This window comes from Trachypithecus francoisi, unplaced genomic scaffold (genome assembly GCF_009764315.1).
Source record: "Trachypithecus francoisi isolate TF-2019V2 unplaced genomic scaffold, Tfra_2.0 Lachesis_group18, whole genome shotgun sequence".
NCBI classification, from domain to species: Eukaryota; Metazoa; Chordata; class Mammalia; order Primates; family Cercopithecidae; genus Trachypithecus; species Trachypithecus francoisi.
In genome coordinates, this window is record NW_022681463.1 from 12,861,027 (window position 1) to 12,883,216 (window position 22,190).

At 37.4% G+C, this 22,190-nt stretch overlaps 1 protein-coding gene and 1 long non-coding RNA gene across 2 annotated transcripts in view; one reads left to right on the top strand and one right to left on the bottom strand.

Moving 5' to 3' along the window:
- Positions 1 to 1,939: 1,939 nt before the first annotated feature.
- On the bottom strand, positions 1,940 to 18,598 carry LOC117063382. Its single transcript, XR_004428891.1, has 3 exons — positions 18,587 to 18,598; positions 4,030 to 4,035; positions 1,940 to 2,063 (listed from the first exon to the last, which is right to left on the bottom strand). It is a non-coding gene; the product is annotated as an uncharacterized LOC117063382 (long non-coding RNA).
- A 315-nt stretch (positions 18,599 to 18,913) lies between these two features.
- The window catches only part of FGF14 (fibroblast growth factor 14), a 692,204-nt gene continuing 688,927 nt past the window's right edge, over positions 18,914 to 22,190 (top strand). The window contains exon 1 of the mRNA XM_033177332.1: positions 18,914 to 19,911. Coding sequence (XP_033033223.1) covers positions 19,704 to 19,911 — 208 coding nt within the window. The 5' untranslated portion in view covers positions 18,914 to 19,703. The remainder of the gene's footprint in view (positions 19,912 to 22,190) is intronic.

A 22,190-nucleotide genomic window follows, 5' to 3' on the forward strand; every position in this document is an offset into this window, starting at 1 on the left:
GTTCTAGTTTTCCATGCTATGAGTGAGTTCTGTGCAATGGGAACAGTTTTTCTTGACTGAGACATAAGCAGGAGATCAAGACTTTCAGGGCAGCCAGAAATTGAAAGGCAAAACTTACAGAAAGGAGAAAGGCACAGAGGAAGAAACAACAAAATCTGCATGTAAATTTTCTTCTAGTCTTGACTTTTAAGCTACTCAAATACAGGATATGACTATAAAAAACCCAGTAGAATGCATCAAGTTGAAGGATAAATAGCTGAGAAAATATTTTAGCATCTGCTTTGTGCTGTAGAAGCAGAGATTACAGTTTAAGTTTCATAAGTTATGAGATGCTTAAAAAAAAACCAAAAAAAACCAAAAAAAACAAAAAAAAAACCCAGGGCTTATAGGTGTGACCTCAGAAGGGCCATATCCTTGACAGGATTAAAATGATCTGCTAGTATTCTATCCGTCTTCCAAAATAAAAATAGTTTTTTTTCAGGAATAAAACAATAGTTACAGTTTCCCCAAGTTTATATACACAATGTGACATTCAATTAGAAATACAAAGCAAGATATAAAACAGAAACAATGCACTTGAAACTAAGAGAAATTACAAATGATAGAAGCAGACCCAGAGAAGATTTACTTACTGGAGTTTTCAGACAGGTATATTTGAATAATTATGATTCATATATTCAATATAACAGAAGAGAAAAAATTTCAGCAGAGAACTAGAATCCATAGAAAAGCAAAAGTGAAATTCTATAAATAAAACTTAAAATAACTAAAATCAAAATTTCGAGAGATGAGATTAACAGCAGTATGAAAACAATAGAAAAATATTTGTTATCTGAAAGATAGGTCAGTAGCAAGTTTTCATACTGACACACACAGAAAAAAACATGTAAAACATAGAAAAGATTTTGAAAGGCACATGGGAAGTTTTGAAAAGAAGTAGCAAATCTGTCATTGGAATCCTAGAAGAATAGAAGAAAATTAATGGGATAAAAGCATTATCTAAACAAATTTCCCAAATAGCTTAAAAGACATCAACTTACAGGTTTAAGAAGGCCAAGTCAAATAAATTCAAAGAAAATCACATCTAGTCACATTAAGTTCAAATGGAAGAAAATAAAACAAGGAGAACAGTGTAAAAGCAGTCTCAGAAAATAAAACTCATCACCTTTAGGGAGACAGCAGTAAGGATATTGCTCACTTGTCAAACAAACAAACAAAAAAAACAGCCCAGGGAATATAAAAAATAGTAGCAATATATTTAAAGTGTTTAATGAAAAACTTAACCTATGATTTTATACCTAGTCAAAATATCCTTAGAAAGGAAGGTGAGATAAAGACATTTTCAGACAAGGAAAACTGGAGAATATAGTGCAGAAAAGAACAAAGAGTACCCTTGAAAGATAAATGTAAATAAATATTGATTATAATTACAATACATAATTAAAACCCTATGTCAATGTAAACTGTATGCAACATTAGTACAAAAGATGAGAAGGAGTTAAATGAATTTAAACTGTTATAATTTTCTTGCATTCTTAGTGAAACCACTAATAATGCACTTTAAGTTCACTTAACTACTTGAAATTAGAAGTAAATGTCTTTAAATAAGACATTGTGTTACAAGTAAATCACTTGAAATTAGAAGCAAATGTCTAAAACATTTTTAATAATTTTTTTAAAATTATACTTTAAGTTCTAGGGTACATGTGCACAACGTGCAGATTTGTTACATATGTATACACGTGCCATGTTGGTGTGCTGCACCCATTAATTCATCATTGAGACAGAGTTTTGCTCTTACTGCCCAGGCTGGAGTACAATGGTGTGATCTCAGCTCACTGAAACCTCTGCCTCTTGGGTTCTAGTGATTCTCCTGCCTCAGCCTACCAAATAGCTGGGATTACAAGTGTCTGCCACCATGCTTGGCTAATTTTGTAATTTTTCAGTAGAGATGGGGTTTCATCATGTTGGTCAGGCTGGTCTCGAATTCCTGACCTCAATCGATCCACTCATCTTGGCCGTCCAAAGCGTTGGGGTTACAGTTGTGAGCCACTGCACCCAACCTTTAAGAAATATTTTTAACAGAATCTGAGCTTATATTCTTGGCCCTGTATAAGGAAGCCTATACTTTTGAACACACATACCCGAAGAAAACAATTTTGTGATGAAGAGATGGCAAAAGAAATTACTATTTCACTTATGTAAATTTGGTTACAAAGTTAAGAGAAAAATACTCAAAGAATTATTTTACAAAAGTGGAATGATCTTCAATTAAGCTACCAAAAAATTACCTGGCGAATACAAGATGTTTCTAACAATAGCAATGATCAATTGATTCAAAATTTTAAACATGTCAAGTTTATTGTTAAGCTTTAGATGAGTTGTATAATATAAAATATTGCCCATTTAACACTTTGACTATGCTTTGTCTCAAAATATTTAATATTTTTAAAAAGAAATACCAATTTGCATTCTAAAAAATTAAACTCCTGTAATTAATATTTTCGGAACCTTTATATTTTTCAAAGAATGATTTCAGATAGATATAAAAAATTAGTTCTGTCACAGTGGTCAATGTTTCAGCTCTGTTAGGTCAAAAATAAAGATTTACTAATATTTAATGTGGGCCTGACATTTCTTCAATTGCTTCAATTTGACTCATATTGAAAATATCTGTACTCCAGTTTTTGAAGCAAACTATCAAAAGTGTCATGGATATTACTATTAAAATCATTTAGTATATATGTACAAATGTTATGGATCACCAATATGCAATTTGTAGAACTGTTGTAAGAAATAAGACAATTAATCTAATAATCTTGGATTTTTTTCTAATGGTCACTTGTTAAATGGTGGAAAAGTTTTACACGAGTTTGCTATAGTTTTGAATCTAATTCTGTATTTTCTTAAAGCAAAAGAAAAACTTGCTAAATATTTAATAGTCAAAGACAAAAAATGACAGTAACTTATGTTTTCTCACTAATATTATACACTTCAAGGAGCTAAATTTGAAGTTCCAAGAAAAGGAAAAGCTAATTTCTGACCTAACTAGACAAAAGCAAAAATATATGTTGAAATTAAAACTTTTCTTCATACAAATGAGCAATAATCATTTCCTATATTTTAGCATAAATCAACATAAAGAATATTTTAATTGTTATCAATGACATTATGTAAACTGGCTTCAAAATCTTTAAGCAAAATTCAAAGAATTATTTTTGAAATGTATAAATTTAGAATAATCACTCAATTTATGCAATACTCTTTGAATTAAATATTAATAACATTGTATTGACACAGATTTAGTAAACTTAACTTGGAAAACACAATTTTGAAACTAATACTCTTTTGCTTAAAAGTCAAGTCAATTTTTATAGAAAAAACCTCAACAAACGCTGTAAATGTGAGTGAGATTATTAAAGAAAAATGATTCTTAGTAGTTAACTCAGTTACTGGAAAGTGTTTAAGTATATTTTGAACATCTTGGGTATATGAATCTACTTTTTCAACTGTAATTTTATGAATCAATATAAATCAAATAGTTCAGATAAAAAGTTAGCATTTTAAGTGAGATGTACTGTCAGTGTAAAACACATCCTGGATGTTAAAGACAGGACAGGAAAAGTAACATATTGCTTAATAACTTAAAATTGATTAAATATTGAAATAATATTTTGAATATATTGTTTCAAATATAATATATTATTAAAATCAATTTCTTTTTTAATTTTACCTTTTCAAATATTGCCACTAAGATTTTAAAATTACGTATGTGACTCACATTATATTTCTATTAGACTGTTCTGATATAGATTATTTTTATGACAGTATTAAAGGACTGAATCTTATCAACATGCAGAGAACACTTCATCAAACTACTGAATAAGATACTATTTTTTAATGGGTTCATGGAACATTTACCAAATAGAACATATTCTGAGCCAAAGTCACTCTTAAACATATTTCAAAGGATTCAATCATATAAATGTTTTTCACTGATCACAGTGGAATTAAACTAGAAATTAGCACCAGAATCTAAATAATGCTTGAAAATTAAATAATATACATATTAATAACAAAAAAATCAAAGAGGAAATCAAATAAATTAGAACTTTTTTTTTTTTTTTTTTTTACAGAGTCTCACTCTCACTCAGGCTGGAATGCAGTGGTGCGATATTGGCTCACTGTAAATGCCGCCTCCCAGGTTCATGCCATTCTCCTGCCTCAGCCTCTTGAGTAGCTGGGACTACCAGTACCTGCCACCACACCCAGCTAATTTTTTTGTATTTTTAATAGAGATGGGATTTCACTGTGTTAGCCAGGATTAGAACATATTTTTAAATGAATAAAAATAATATGACTTCAAAAACTACATGATGTAGGAGAAGTCCTTAAAGTGGAATTTATAGCACTAAATGCATATATTAGAAAAATCAAAAGGTTGAAAATCAGTAATCTAAGCTTCTTTCAGTATATTAGAAAAAGAACATCAAACCAAACTAAAGAGGTAAATGGAGATAAGAGAAGAAATCAATGAAAATTAGAAGTTGACCAACAATAAAAACAGTAAAAAAAGAAACCACAAAAATTGCTTAAAAAGGATACTAATAACATTAGTTAACCTGTGGCAATAGTGATTTTTTTAAAAGATAAAACTTGAGTGACATTACTAGAAATAAAATGCGGCATCATTATAGATCCTACAGACACTAAAATCATAAGAGGATGTTTTAAACAACTTTATGTCAATTCATTTAGATAGTGTGAAAAATCCCTTGAAAACAGCAAAACAGAAATAGAAGAATGGAAATAAATGAAAAAATGTGAAGCATTCTATAGTGTTAAATATATTGAATCTGCAATGAAAACCTTTTGACAAAGAGAATTACAAGTTTAGATGAGTTTGCTGGTGATTTTTTTTCATGCATTATTAAAGAATAATATCAATCTTACATAAATTTTCCCAGAGAAGAAAAAACAGAGCTCACTTTCTAATTCATTTTATGAGTCCAGTATAACCTGATACAAAGATTGAAAGATGGTATTTCATTAAAAATTAAGAACTTCTAATAATTAAAATACAACCTTAGAAAACTGAAAAGGCAAATCACAAGCTGGGAGAAAGTATTTGCAGACCAGGCACAGTGGTTCATGCCTGTAATCCCAGCACTTTGGGAGGCCAAGATGGGCGGATCACCTGAGGTCAAGAGTTCGAGACCAGCCTGACCAACATGGAGAAACCCTGTTTCTACTAAAAATACAAAATTAGCTATGTGTGGTGGTGCGTACCTGTAATCCCAGCTACTCAGGAGGCTGAGGCAGGAGAATTGCTCGAACCCAGGGAGGCAGAGGTTACAGTGAGCCAAGATCGTGCCATTGCACTCCAGCCTCGGCAACAAAAGCAAGACTCCACCTCAAAAAAAAAAAAAAAAGTATTTGCAATACATATACATAACAAAAGATGTGGAGCCATTATGTAAAGGACTCCCATACATCAATAGTAAATACTAGACAACGTAATAAAAAAAAATCACATGACTTGAAAAAACACCTCATAAAAGAAGATAAACGAATGGCTAATAAGCATATGAAAAAGTGATAAACATGATTACTCATCAGGGAACTGTAAAATAAAACCACAATGGGGTACCACTACACTAGAATACCTAAAATATAAAAAGAGATTATTCTGATGTTAGTAAGAGTATAGAGAAATTGTAACTCTTGTATGCTGCTGGTGGGAATGTAAATCTTCAGTCATTTTGAAAAACTGGTAGTATTTATTAAAGCTGACAATATTGCTAATCTGTAATCTAGGTAACTACCCAAAGAAAATGAGTTATCGCATCCACCCAGACATAAACAAGGATGTTCATAATCCTGATATGGAAAGTATCCTAAAGTTAATCGATAACAGACTGGGCAAACAAATTGTGGCATATTCACAAAGGGATAGATCACAGCAATCCAAAGAATGAACCACTGCTACATGTAACGATATGGATGGTTCTCAGAGATACAATGTTGAGCAAAATATGCCACCCATGAAGAGTACATTTATGATTCCATTTGCATGAATCTCAAGCAAATGTAAGTTTTGGTAAAAGAAATCAGAATAATAATTTCCTGTGCGAGTAAATTTACTGGAAAGGCACACAAAAGAGCCTGTGGGGTACTACAAATGTCTGTTATTACGTGTATTGTGGATGCCCAAATATAAACACATGCAAAAAGATCAGCGTACATTTAAGATTGTATACTTCTCTGTTGTATGTTATACTAATTTTAAAAAGATAAGGATAGTAATCATGCCCAATTTTGAAATTAAAGCAGTAAAAAATGCTAAGCAAACATTTTTATTCTCAGACTTGGCCATTTAAAGAGATATTCCAGCGTGGCTTTTTGCCCTGCTCTATACAGCATCCCCTAAATTCATGTAGCTTTTACAATTAAATGGCCATTTTTGGTCTGGCTCTTTTTCTCCAGAATCTCTTCCAATTGTGGATTCCTTGGGCCACAGAAGAAAACTTCCACCACATCCTGCCTCCTCTCTTCATCTCCTTCATTCAGCAGCTTTTCTGCAAGGTTACCCCAAGTTCTAAGCCAGCTTGCAAACTCCATCTGCTTCCCAGACTCAGAGAACTCATGACTCAAATACTCAGAGCAGGGCAACATAAAGGAGTAAGAATTATGGAATGAGAGCACATATGTGAAATTCTGACCGTACCACTTACTGGCTGGGATTCTGTGGGTAAATCTTTCAACCTTGTCGAAACTCAGTATCCACAGTTATAAAATGGCCTCCTATTTCATGGTTATTGTGAAGTACCAATTTATACTCAGTGAAATGTCTGACATGTATTAATAGTAAATAAATGCTTAATAAATATTAGTTATTGCTTCCTAACATTGTGATGTAGACTTGATGACAAGGGAGATTAAAGCTGAAGATATGCACTAACTGGATCCGTGACTAACAGTTTATGAGGCTCATATGTCAGGGTTCAGGGAGTATTATGGATTCTCTGTGGCACAGACCACGACCCTCCAGGATAAAAATAAGATCACCATCAAAGCCCGTCTTTAATAATGACTAGAATTTCCCAGAGGGTACCTTGGAAATGATCCTTAGTAAAGTCTTCTTGGGGCTACCTAGGTTATTTCTTTTGCAGCCATCTTGAACTGATCAAAAGAGAGACACCAGGAACCAAGGCTATGCTGTGTTTCCTCATGAAAAGGGATGTCATGTTCCCTAACTTTGAGTTATTCTGTGTAACATGCATCCCAAAGTATATGGCTGTGTATCAACCACAGAAGAGTACTTACTGGGTGAATGTCACTTTGGACAAGTTACTTCACTTCTCTGTGCCACAGTTCCTTCATTTTTGTAGGATGAAGGGTACCTATCTCATGAAGTTGTGGTGAAAACAATGTCTAGCACAAATTAAGCTGTTGCTAAATCTATCATCACCCTCATCATTATTATTGTTATCATCATATATTGTGGTAGTAACATCCCACATTGTCATTTCTTGTCTGTTAGCTCTGCAGATGTGTTATCCGTCTTTCTCTGCTCTGTGCCCCACGAGCCTGGACCACAAAGACTGCATCACCTGGGATCCCCTGTCTTCTATTTTCAAGTTGGGTTTGACAAGGGGAGGCAGTAGCTGGAGAACAGTGGCTGGAAAGAAAAAAAAAATCAGAGTTTTTTTTGTTTTTTCTGTGTCCTCTCCTCTGTTCCTCCACTTTGGTCTTGGAAGTAGACTTTTCGCTTGACTCATACAGCTCATCATATCATTCTCTTCTTCTACTATTCTGGCTCTCCCTGCAATCCAGTAATACTATGTCCTCGATGTCCCCTTTGAACAGGGTAGCAGTAATGATTTTCCACTGTTGCTGGTGTCTGGTGGACCTCAACATCACTTGTTGGTTTCCTTAACCCTGCTTCTATTGCTGCAGATAGTCTCTTCAATAAATTCTTAGTGGGTAAGCCCTTCTGAATGGAACTGACTTCTTACAGAGATTTATTATGAATATAGTGAATGGGAGCCAGCCTCACTGGGATGAATCAGTTAGAAAATGGCAGCCCCTTTCGGATGAGCCTATTAGAAAAAGATGCCTTTCCTAGGCCTTTGCCACCCCACCAGAGCAGTTGCTGGGCAAATGGATGCAAGCTGCATTTTAGTTATAATTCGTGCCCTGTTGGTCAGCTGATGCCTTTGAAGTTTCAATATTCAAGAGTTAAACGGCAGTGTTTTGCTGTAAATAGTTGTTTTTCCCCCAATATTGTAGGAAATAAAATAGAAACATTATTGATAGATTTTTTAAAATTCAATTTTAAGTTTTCTCCTAAATTCTACTTGACGTTTTGCCATCTGCTGCCGCTAATTTTCATACCATAATCTGATAGAGATGGTATAAGTTTTATCACAAAAGTATATCTGATAACTTTAATTTTACTGTAACACTATTCCACATGCCTCTGCGTTGAGCATCATTACTTCCAATCTCCCACTACTTGAACATACTTGAAAACCTTACTTTAAAATGTTACCTTAAAGGAATAAAATCAGACCCAATTGACCAATGGCCTTTTAAAACAGATACATTCCTGAACATGGGAATATCTATATAAAGTATATGCCTATTTTAAAAGGTAAAATGACAACAAACAAAAACATGTATCTTAGTGTGTATCAGAGTTTGAGAAATATATATTGATTAAGGGAAAGTAATTGATATTGAGGTTAAAATATGATTTTTGCATACTTTTATTCCAATGTTACCCAAACTATACATTCCTTAAAAGCAACCTATGAGTCAAGATATCCTTGACTAATTACTTATATACTGTTTATTTTAATATTTATCAAAACAATTAAAACTAAATGCTAAGTAGTATTCTGAGCCATCATACATATGTATGTGTATTCTATTATTTATGTCATTTGGACCAGTAATAAAGTAAAAGTGCATTGTTGTCAAGATGCCAATACTACATTAAACCCAATCAATGTTCAAATGCGACATTTTAAGCATTTTTCACACCTTCATAGACAATTCAATTATGTGCACTTAAATCTGCAATATTATAAATGCTCAAGAGGATCTCCGTTAACATGAAATAGGATTTTTTTTCTCATAATGTAATCCTCTGGATCTATATTGTTGTGGAAATTAAATATTTTGGACCTGAGTAATTAAATGTGTATATATCTGAGATTATTAGGGTGCTGCATTAAGCAAGTTCAATAACCTTAACTTTTGATCTCTGGAAACTTATGGTCCAATAGACTCCTACCATTTATTTTTTTGAGCATAAACTCTCTCTGAGTTGGCGTTTTTCTTCATTAAGTTTGTAACCTAAATGTTACAATATATGACACATTTTTCTGAATTGCAATTTTTACATTTATTTTGAATAATAGCTTTATAAATGACTCATTTTAACTTTATGACAGGAAATGTGAGTTTACAAGTGCAATGATTTTCATTTTTTTAACCATTTCAAGTTCTAATAAAATGATTTTCATATATTTTCTTATGTGAGAGTTGAATTTGATTTTATAAATCTCTTATTTGAAGAAATATGATAAATAAATCCAACTAAGTCATTTTCATTCAATTCAAAGTGAAAAGTGCTACAGCTTCAACTTGATTCTCTCTGAAACTGGCCTGTTGGAAGCCTATGCTAGGGTGTTCAGTAAGCACTTATAGAAGGAAATAATCCCTGTTTACATGTTTCACATTGTGTGGTAAAACATGTGCTTATTGGATTGAAGGTCTTATTGTCATACTAGATGTCTAGGTATCAAGTAAACCATTGCAAACTCAAAGCAAATTCCTTATCAGTAAGCAACCAGGTACCTTTAATGGCTTAGAACCTAGGCAGAGATAACACTCTGTATCCATCTGGAATCAGCCAGAAATACGTTATTTGATATTTTCTGGTTTCAAAGTGTATACACAGAGGAATTGGAGACTTAGAAAACTGTGGGGAAAGCTGGGAAATCAAAGTCAGGGAAACTACTATCCATGCTCTCAGCCTGAAGCACTGAATGTGGATGCTCTTAAGAGTTAATTGGGAAGTGGCTGAGATTTTTGTCTGCAGCAGCAGAGCGATGGTTTTAAAGAATGTGCCAAGAAGTGACTGTGAATCTCACACTGGCCCTGGCAACTGCTTTCAGAGAATAATGACTTCTTCTCTTCTGCCACCCAAATCTCTTGTTTGAGGGCCTCTCATTGGAGAAAATTATCCTGCAAACACACAGAAAGGGTATTCTGGGAAATTTATTCCTGGCTTCTTCAGGTGAGCTTGGAATGGGGTTGGTACGGAGTTGACCACAGAAAATTCATCATTCAGAGGGAGGCTCCTCTTCCATTTAGGTACATATCCAATAATGTTATTTTTATTCTCCAGTTATCCAAGTTTTATTACCTGTTTTCCAGGGTAAATAATATTCTAAATTTTGGAATATATAAATCTCTCCTCAAATGGAAAAAGTTCAGCTGACAAATTTCTCCTGTAATTTAAAAATGATATATCCAAAATTGTCCTATTCAATGGATATAGAAATTAAGAAACTGGATTCCATGTATGTAAAATATTGTTTGCTCTTAGAATACTTCAAATCACAGACAACAATTATTTTCAAATGGGAGCATACTTGCCTTGAATAAAGCATCAGAAAAATTTGGATGAGTGGGAAGAAAGTAGAGTGTAGTTTGAATTAGTTTATAAAAGTTACTGTTGCTTTTATTTGGTTTTAGTCAAGGCCTTAAATTCATATTGAAATTTAAATCACATAAATGAAGGTTTAGTAGGTTTATTAATAGGAGGCATGGGTTGTTGGGTCTAGAGGCATTGATGCAAAGAGCTATGCTGCATATGTCTGCAAATTTTTTAGGGCCAATTCACTTGTAAAAAGATCCCCTCACCTGCCTCAGAGGATGCAGAGGGGGTTCTCTGAACTCTTGCTGGGCTGTACAGGGAACTGGGGTTTTACTGTCAGTCATATCTATACAGACTGTGATAAAGTTCATTTCAGTGAGAAGAGAAGCCTGTGGAACATTGCCAAGAGAAGCTCATATTTCTGAGGACTCAAGGGAATTCACCTGCTTTTATCTGTATCTCTTGGAAGGTTCTTCACTGTTTTATTATACTTTCTGAACGTAATTGGAACAAAGAAGAATTTTTTTCTTATATTATTTTCTAGTATTTGGGGGTCTTAAGAAGTGATCATTAATTTTGCCTTTTCATCCTACTTCTGAATTCAGATTTAATTAAGAAAAATGGCCACACAAGTTAGAAAGATGAGAAAAAAAGTATTATTTATATTACTGATAAGGTTGGTTGGGGGCTGGAAACTTGGCGTGAGGGCAAGAATTTGAGTCTCTAGATACTTCCTTGACATCTGGAAATTGCAGTGGCCATCTAAGGAAGCGTTTGGATTTGGAGAGCAGACACATTTATTCAAAACCCCTGTTGTATCTGTTCAGCCCTGTCTTGGCTTGATTTTCCTTAGAGGACAGATTCTGGTGCAAATAATTTACTTGGGAGGGAATAGAGCAGGTGAGTCGGGAGTGGATCTAGGGAAGGGGAGGAAGCCAGTAGTGTGGTGATAAGCCAACTACTCCAGGGGAAGACCATGTCTTTATCCCACAGGAAAACTGTGGATGGATATGAAACACATGCTTCATCATTATCCCTCCCAAGAGGCAATGGAGCTGGAATATTTAGTGGTGGAGAAATTCTCCTAGGGAGTGTTAATCCCCAGTCTTTTCTTTGAGTGCCTAGACAAAGGGCCTTCTGTGGTTTGAATAAAAACCCCTGGAGATCAAATGAGATTGGGTGCATTCAGGGTGGTATGGCAGTCAAAGCAATTGCAACAAAAACAAAAAACTGACAAATGGGACTTAATTACGCAAAAGAACTCCTGCACAACAAAAGAAACTACCAACAGAATAAACAGACAACCTACAAGATGGGAGAAAATATTTGCAAGATGCATCCGACAAAGGACTAATATCCAGAATTATAAGGAACTTAAATCAACAAGAAAAAAGACAAATAACCCCATTAAAAAGTGAGCAAAGGACATAACAGATACTTCTCAAAAAAAGACATAGCAGCCAACAAATGTAAGAAAAAATGGTCAATATCACTAATCATCAGAGAAATGCAAATTAAAGCCATAATGAGATACCATCTCACACTAGTCAGAATGGCTATAATTAAAAAGTAAAAAATGGCTGGACTCAGTGGCTCATGCCTGTAATCCCAGCACTTTGTGAGGCCAATGTAGGTGGATCACGAGGTCAGGAGATCGAGACTATCTTTACCAACAACGATGAAACCCTGTCTATACTAAAAATACAAAAATTAGCTGGATGTGGTGGCACGTGCCTGTAATGCCAGCTACTCGGGAGGCTGAGGCACGAGAATCACTTGTACCCAGGAGGCAGAGGTTGCGGTGAGCCAAGATCGTGCCACTGCATTCCAGCCTGGTGACAGAGTGAGACTCCATCTCAAAAAAAAAAAAAAAAAAAAGTAAAAAACAAAATAAAACAAATGTTGGAGAGGATGTGGAGAAAAGGAGCACTTATACACTGTTGATGGGAATGTAAATTCATTCAACTCCTATGGAAAACATTTTGGAGATTCCTCAAATAACTAAAAATAGAACTACCATTCAACCCAGCAATTCCATTACTGGGCATATACCCAAAGGAAAAGAAATTGTTTTATCAAGAATACACCTATACTCTTTTTTTTTTTTTTAGGTTTACAGATAAGTATTTTATTTTTTAATTTTTAATATTACTCCTCTAATGTATGATTTGACTAACCAGATGATAATTCAGCCAAAAAAAAAAAAAAATCAAGTATGCCTATAGATAAATATGTAAAGAATCCTTCTCTCTGATGCCAGTGGAATTAGTTTGGATCTGGCCCACAGTCTTCAATCTTTTTATTTTTTATTTTTTTGTTTTTTTATTATACTTTAAGTTCTAGGGTACATGTGCATAACGTTTATATCATGTATAACTCCCCAATGCAATCCCTCCCTCCTCCCCCCTCCCCATGATAGGCCCCAGTGTGAGATGTTCCCCTTCCCGAGTCCAAGTGATCTCATTGTTCAGTTCCCACCTATGAGTGAGAACATGCGGTGTTTGGTTTTCTCTTCTTGTGATAGTTTGCTAAGAATGATGGTTTCCAGCTGCATCCATGTCCCTACAAAGGACGCAAACTCATCCTTTTTGATGGCTGCATAGTATTCCATGGTGTATATGTGCCACATTTTCTTAATCCAGTCTGTCACAGATGGACATTTGGGTTGATTCCAAGTCTTTGCTATTGTGAATAGTGCCGCAATAAACATACGTGTGCATGTGTCTTTGTAGTAGAGTAATTTATAATCCTTTGGGTATATACCCAGTAGTGGGATGGCTGGGTCATATGGTACCTCTAGTTCTAGATCCTTGAGGAATTGCCATACTGTTTTCCATAATGGTTGAACTAGTTTACAATCCCACCAACAGTGTAAAAGTGTTCCTATTTCTCCACATCCTCTCCAACACCTGTTGTTTCCTGACTTCTTAATGATTGCCATTCTAACTGAATACACCTATACTCTTATGTTTATTATGGCACTCTTCACAATAGCAAAGTCATGGAATTAACATAAATGTCCATCAATGGTGGATTGGATAAAGAAAATGTGGGACATATACACCATGAAGTACTCTGAAGCTACAAAAAAGAATGAAGTTGCGTCCTTTGCAGCAATATGGATGCAACCGGAGGCCATTATCCAAAGCGAATTAATGCAAGAACAGAAAACCAAATACTGCATATTCTCACTTATAAGTGGGAGCTAAAAAATGGGTGCACGTGGACATAAAAATGGAAACAACAGACACTGGGGACTCCAAAAGAAGGGAGGGAAAGAGAAAGAGGTCCAAGGGCTCAAAAACTACCTATTGGGTGTGATGGGCACTATTTGGGTGATGGGTTCACTAGAAGCCCAAACCCCAGCATCACACAATATACCCATATAACAGACCTGCATATGTACTGAATCTGAAAAAAAAAAAAATGAAGAAATCTGAAGCTCCGAGATAGACGTACTGGCAGTTAGAGGTGACTCAATGCTTCTCACATGGAAGAGCTGAAGCTGAGGAGTCTAAAAGCTTTTGCAGGCAGGAAAGCTTCTTGCAGACAGAGAGAAAAGAAGGGGCTGGGCTCCTTAAGTTGTTTCTCCTTCACTGAGAAGTTGGGAGAGGAAGAGAGATGAACTCAAGTTACCTTCCCAGACTGTACCCTCCAGGAGAGAGGAGCAGAGGTTTTTTACATCATGGGTAAATGTAGAAACATGGGGAGAGGAAGAAAAGGTACTAATGAGTAGTATAGAGATGTGAAATTTAGAATTATTCCTTAAAAGGTGAAGATAATTGTTAGCAACAAAAATAGAGAAGGAATACGTGTGCAAACAACATAGCTTTATTTTTTTGAAAAAGGTTTACAAGGTAAATATAGTCACTGAAGTCCTTATATATACATTGGTCTTTTTTTTTTTCTATCTCTAGTCCCTTGATGACCAACACTTTCAATCACTTTGCCCTTCTACTTCTTTCAGTGATCAAAGTTTTTGGCATGGTCATAGGCTCTTAACTGCCATAGGTTATATTTGATGAGCAGGGAACAGGGCAGAGAAGGAGGCAGGAAAGGTAAAACCTGACAGTGGGATGTTTGCACTGGCGCTGGAAATAAGCAAGGGTGATTTGCAAGAGGCAACTAAGAGATAAGTAGCTGCTGTAGTGAATGGAAAAGAGAGTGGCAGACTGTGGATAAAGCCATAGGTATATGTTATGTACTTAAGTTCTTTATTCTTTTAAAATAAATAACTAACCCAAATATAAGTGTGTTGTTATTAACACAAGGCCAGCCCATAAGATAGTAGAGAGAATAAGCTGCTGTAACAAATTCACACAAAAACACGTGGTCTGCTATGGATGGTTCTGTTCCTCCAAATCCAGATGTTAAAACTGAATGCCCAATGTGATAGTATTGAGAGGTGGGTCCTGTTGGAGGTGACTAAATCAGGAGGGTGGATTTCTCATGGATAGAGTTTGTGTCCTTATAAAAGAGACCCAGGGGAACTTGTCCCCTGCCACCATGTGAGGTGAGGACACAGCTAGAAGTCACTGTATATAGGAAGCAAGCCCACACCAGACACTGCTGCTGCCTTGATCTTAGACCTCCTGCCTCCAGAACTGTGAGAAATAAATATCGATTGTTAATAAGTTACCCAGTTTATGGTGTTTTGTTATGGCAGTGAGAATGAACTAAGACAACCTCAAACAAGATAAAAGTTGCTTTCTTTGTCAACAGGGCAGAACTTGGTGGGCAGGGTAGGTTGGTGGCTCTGTCCAAGGTTCTAGCTTTCTTGAATCTTGATACTACTCCACTCTTGGTGTGTGTTCCTGTCCATGTGAGTAGTCAAAGCTACTCACACCATTTTCTTTCCAGCTCACAGGAGGGGTGAAAGAGAGATGTGGAAGGCAAGTGGCTTCCTTTGAAGAATATGACCAGGAAGTTGAACATGTCACTGCTGCTCACATCTCATTGATCAGAATCTAGTCACATGACCGTAGTTAACTATGATGGGGCTTAAAATTATATTCTCCATCTGAGTACCCATGTGCCCTTCCAAAACTGTAGAGGGGATGGGGTTCAATACTAAAAGGAAGAGTGCAATAGAAGAGCAACAATTGGAAGCAAATAGTAAAAGCATGCTGTAATAGTTTTACAGATTTTTGCTGACCAATTTCATGGAAGTTCACATGTCCTACATTAAAATAAAATGCAAATGTGATTGTGTCATGAAATTCTGGTCATTATACTTACTTTTAGAATTGTTTACTATAATATGCTGAAGGTAAGTTTGATTTTTAAATGAACTTGTTTATGAGTACTGGGTTTATTTTACTTTAGCCTTATGAAAACAGTCTTACAGATTTTTTCTCCCATATACTATGAATTTTACTATCAATTCTTACAGTCTCAGATTTTTAAAACTTATTTCTACTTACATGCATTTCAGGACTTACATTTCCCCCCATAGTTTTCATTTTTGTCATCTAATATTGATTTGAATGTAGCATGGCAAAGGGTAAGCAAACATTTTGATATCTTCCAAAACAAACCTTAACTAATTGTCTGGAATTCAGGTCAGCATCATACGTATCTTTGAATCATCCCTGATCTGGAGGCCCCAGAAACGTGGGTTAACTCTCGGACCACCCTTGGTTTTTATTGTATAACTGCAAATCTGGTTCAAGTTCATCACTTAGTATCCAACAAGGAGTCTTATACAGTTATTTTCACGGAATGGATGCTTAATAAATATTGGTTGAATGACTGAATTGGGCTACTCAGAAAACATCAAAAATTGAGGGTCTTTGGACCAAAAGTAACCTGAATTGGTGTTAGTCATCTTTTCCAGACAAAAACAATTGCTTTTTGTGGGAGGGAGGGAGGGGGTGGTTTATGATGTGAATAGTAGCCTATGTAACCTAAGTAAATAATATATCAATAAATATAGAAAAGAAGTGTAGAAAGAGCAAAATGTTATACATCATAAGAAAGTTTCTTATTCCTTTAAATAGTGTAAAATATGAGAGGCAGCTAACACATTGCTTGGCATAATAGATTCTCAATAAATAGTAGTCACAGTTAATTGTGTTTTATGTTGTTCCTTAGGTCGCAAGTCAAAGAAGTTTTCCAGCCACATGTAGCAAAGGAAATGCTAGTTTTCTGGCAGTTATTATTTATTGCAATAGGGAACAAATTCACTGTCACAATGCAGAGAAGAAAGTCAAATTTTGATATTCAAGAAGAGTTGGTCTGAGACATACTATCTTTATACGCACTACCATTTAAGAAGATCCAATAATTATAGAACATTTCCACAAATTTTACTCTACTTGTGAAATACTCCCGGGAACTCAGAAAGTTTTAACATAACATCAGAGCCTGTGAGTTTGGAAGGCCATATTTATATTTCAACTGTTTCTCTGGCATTTACCCAGTGATAATATATTGGCATATTCTGGAATCCCCTAGGGGACACCAACATGTTATAGAAGCAGCATATGGTATCTGTCTCTGATTGATAACAAAAATTATTTTCTAATTATTTGGCAGTGCTCTTCCATTTTTCCTTTTCAAAAAAGAATTCCACTTCGTTTTTTTTTTCAGTCTGTTTCTTCTTAGTAAGTTATTGGCATTAAATTCAGGTACTTTTAGCCTTTATTTCTTTACCTCACAAACCTTTTTAGACCATATTTAAATCTTAGTAATTTTTAAAAGCTGTATGATACGGTCCTTTTGACACATAAGGCCATCACAATACAGCTTTCCAATGTCTTAACCTTGATAGGATTTACTGGTTTTAAATTCTTCTATCTTACCTAGAATTGACTGACATTTCCCAGAAGGTCAGGATATCAATGCTAATTTTAACATCCTAACTAATAGAAAACTCTAGGAGTGGTAAAGATGATTATTCCATTTTTGTTTTATGACAACTGATAATCAAGGAGTTAGTTGATTTTCTTTAAAATCAACTTTTAAAATCAAATCAGTCTTTTCCATCAAGCTTCAACTATATAAATCTACATCTAAGTTTATATACCATGCAGCAGAGGCAGTAGTTTTAATTTTTTGAAATTATGAAGAAACTTCTAAATATATATGTTTGAATTAGAGTTAAAATTTTTGTGTCAATTTACCTATAAAAATAGAAATAAGCTGTCATAAGTTTAATTCATGTACCCACAGAGAATGGGAGTGGTCAATTTTACTTCTCTAAAATCCTTATCTCAAAAATATGATGAAATGCTAATTTTTAAGTTAATTTTGAGTAGCGGGTACACTGGAGTTTGTTATATTACTTTTGTAATTGTTCGTATTACTTTGCGTATTGTATTTTCTCCAAGTAGAATAAAATAAAATAACACTTTGGTCCAAAATCCTTTGATTTTTTCTGGGCAAGTGGGAAGCTGGGTTATATCTTGATGAAAACAGAAAATTTGCCAGTTTTGTTAGGTTGGGTTAGTGTAGGTGAGATGTACAGGTGAGAAATAAATGAGGGTGAATTTAATATTAGCTCAATTTATGAGTACAGAAATATGCAAAGAATTAGGGCGTGATTTAAGCAGGGACTTCCTGCACAATTATTTAAAGGTAATGTGTCGTCTCTCTATAAAAGGCATACATTTTCTCATGTATATATGACCCTCCCCACAAAAGTACAGTTTGCCACCTAGATTTTAGTGGTTGTCCTTTTAAGAGGCTGTTTCTGGTAATATCTGTTATATATCTAGTTCATATTTTTCAAACAACCCCTTAAGTAGGAGTCCAATAATAAGAATTAAAGGAACTTGAGTTTTCCTTAATGTTTTAGATGCATTCTATGCTGCTTTTGAAAATGTGAAGGTGGAACTAATTTTGGCTGGGTGGAGAAGTATTAAACCCCTGTTTCTCTTTATTTCCCTCCCTCCTCACCTCCAACCTCCCAACATGTATTTTCTAAGATTTACTCATTGCAATTTTTAATATTTACTTTTAAAAATTCACTTTTAACAGAAGGCTGTTAGATTGGCTCCAAGAGCAAACAGCAGGCCGACTGGTGCTTGGTGGAGGAGGGAGAGGGTCGCGTGTTGGGTCTGGGTCTGGGTTTGGGGCTGGGGCTGAGCCTGGGGCTGGAGCTGGAGCTGGCGTGTGGGGAGACTTCAGGAGGGGCCCTAGCAGAGAGACTGCAGTGACACTGCCCTCCCTGGGCTGGTTGAAGCATCTCACTGGTGACGGGTCTGAAAGCACGTGGCTACGTCATGGAAAGCCAGTCTTTTCAATGCAAACTTCAACTCCTCCTCCTCCTCCCTCTAATGCCTGTAACTCACATCCGAGGCTGGGCGAGGAATCCGGAGGGGAGATTTTCCTCATGCTCACGGTTGTTGGAAACTGGAAGAGTGAGAGGAAGGAGGAAGGGGATTTGTGGCGCTCTCTACCTACTACAAGACTGACAAGGGGAGGGGGCACCTAAATTTGCATCTTTTCTTCGTGGTGATTGAGAACTGCAGGTTCAAACCGATCCCACTGAGCACTGGCGATTGATTATAAAAAAAAATCGACACTGGGAGAAGGGAGGCTCTGTCTTCGGCTGTCAGACTCAATCTTGGAGGTGGTATTGGTGTGTGAGTGTGTGTGGTGGTGTTTTTTTTTTTCCTTTTTTTTTCTTTTTTCTTTCTTTCTTTCCTTTTTTTTTTTCCTTCTCTCCTAGGGGCTACACAATGGCAGTCTTCTCTCAGTAAGATGAATCCTGCTTTGCCTTCTGCAGATCCACCCATCCTCATAGCGATCAAGTAAAAAGGCTATGATTTTCTCTTTGGGGATCTTTTGTGCATTACTGTTCTTCCTGATTAGTTTTGATCTCAGTTGGGATCTCTTTGCTTTTTTGTTTGGTTTCATGCTGAAAAAGGATTTTTTCTCCGACCCTTTGGTAATAATCCGGTGGTGATTGAGGGGGGATAAATCATTCACCCTGGCCGAAAAAAAACAATCACTGAGAAGTCTCAAAGAAATATACCACGTGAGGGGAAAAAACTGGGAGAAGATCCGGAATATTATCGTTTTTCCTATGGTAAAACCGGTGCCCCTCTTCAGGAGAACTGATTTCAAATTATTATTATGCAACCACAAGGATCTCTTCTTTCTCAGGGTGTCTAAGCTGCTGGATTGCTTTTCGCCCAAATCAATGTGGTTTCTTTGGAACATTTTCAGCAAAGGAACGCATATGCTGCAGTGTCTTTGTGGCAAGAGTCTTAAGAAAAACAAGAACCCAACTGGTAAGCAAAACATGCATCATGTTATGTTTTTCCTCATAATAACCTGTCTGTTGCTCATCGAGCTAGATCTGCAGTTCTGCTATGCAGGAAGGCAGGGGAAACAACCAGGAACCAGGACAGTGTTGCATATAGAGGTGTTGCATGAATAAACAAGTAACAGCTGGATCGGCGTCTACGAACCCCAAAACCATTATCGGCATCTCTTGGCTGTGACACAATCCATCACTAGGAGGGAGGAGGAAACTTTTTTTTTTTTTTAATGTATTTGGTTGACTATGTTTGGTGGAATAGTGAAGGGCTATGGCTTAAGGCTGTACCCCAGGCAGCTGAAGCTCCGGTAGTTGCCAGGAAAAAGAACCCCAAGCTCCCCTTACTTCTGCAGCAGGTTCGGGGGACGTAGCTGGGTTCCGAGAACCTGCTCTAGACTTTCTGATTAGCTTGCACAGTATTCACCACCACGATCACCTTTACCAAAGTACAAGAGGCCCCCTCCCTCGCGGCCCCGCTCCTCCGTCAGCCCCCGCGCCCTCCCCCGTCCAGCTCCCGGCGCCCGCCCGAGTATTAACTCATTCCCCCTGTCTGCCTCTGACACATCCTGCCACTGGGAATACTTGACCAAGGCTTGCGCCTGGAGGGAACTCCGGGCTGAGAAGACAAGCCCAGCCCCTCTAATATTTGTAATTTAATTCTCCCCCTTCAGAAAGCGGTGTCAAAGCCCTGCGTCGGGATCCCACAGGGCAGGGGGTGGGGATGAGCCAGGCCGTGGGTTCCTGCTTTTAAGCCTACTGGTGATCATGCGCCCCGATTCCAACGGGTTCCAACAGGGGAACTTGCAGTACATTACATAAGAAATGCAAATGCATCTGATTTGGGGAGTCGGATCCCAGGGGTTCCCGTCCCCGCGTCTCAGTCTGAGGCGATTGGGGGCGGCCGCGGAGCTGTGGGCGAACAACCCAAGAGAGGCCAGCCGGAGGGCTGCATGGTGGTGGCGGCGCTGGCGAGGAGGCTGGGCGCAGCCTTTCCGGGAACTCATGCTCGCAGCCGGGAGTGTGTGGCGTCCCCTGGCTCCATTCAGGGTGGGGAGGGACCCGGGACCGGCTGTTTGTGTCTGGGGTTGTGTTTGAAGGGGGGAGCAGGGAGATCGCCCATCCCGCAGTGGCGGCCCGGGCTCTGGAAGTTCCTGACACTGGCACTGCGGTGCAGTAGATCATGGCTCTCCACGGCCTCCCTGACACCCTGGGCTCTGCTGGGGCCGCACTGGCACCCAGCGCCCCGGCGACTGGGGCAGCAAGTGGCTGCTGCCCTCCAGTCTCCGAACGTTGCCAATGCAATGTAGCTGGGGTGGCGCGCTCCGAGGGGGCTGCCGCCTGCGGATGCAGCGGGAGGCAGAGGAAGAAGAGGTGTGGGTGGGCGGGGACGGAGGCGGTGGGTGTGGAGGCTGAGACAGCTTGCGGCCACCATTCCTGCAGCAAAGGAGAAACTGCGAGTTGTTACACAGTTCAAAAGGGCAGAGGCTTCTGTGCTGGGGTCGAGAAGGTTGCCCCCACTTGGTACTTTGGGGTGGCAATTGAGGCTCTGGTAGTAGCCTCTGGATGCTCCTTGGACTCGGTGCTGCAGTGGGCTCTAGGCTCTGCCCTGAGTCCTCCTCCCTGTGTTCTAGTTCTTACACCCTTTCTATTCACCCCCTCTGTTTCCTCCTCCTCTGTCCTTTTACCCTTCTTTCTTCTTAACTCCTCAGCTTTTAGCAACTCTGAAATGACACACCAACCTGAGAATTGCCCAAGGGGAAAACAGTGTTGTCTTTCCACCCGTATGTCTCATTCAGCTATGAAGTGTACCCCAAGATGTACTCCAAACCCCCCACATCAAACCTAAAACTTGCCGATGCTTGGTTCATACAAAACCAACTTACATCTGCAACACTATCTCACAGGCTAATATGAAGACCCTTTTTGCAAGACTTCTCAAAGGGAGACAGGCCAAGGGCTGCAGTGGGAAGGGGAGGGGTGTGACTGCTTTACACTGTAAAAAACAGTGGTCTTTTGAATCCTTCTTGCGTCCTTCTGTGAAAAGATTTAACTCTCTTCTGAGAAAGGAATACTGTAAAAACATTTTTTATTTAGATGTGACCATTTGTCTTAGGGACCTTGAAGTCAGTCCTTCCATAGAACTGGAGAGTGGGAAATAATTTAGCACAGAACAGTAAGTTTCTTTGTAGGCCTTTATAATTTTTTTTGTATACAATTTTACCAGAAACACTAAATGTCTCCCTATACACA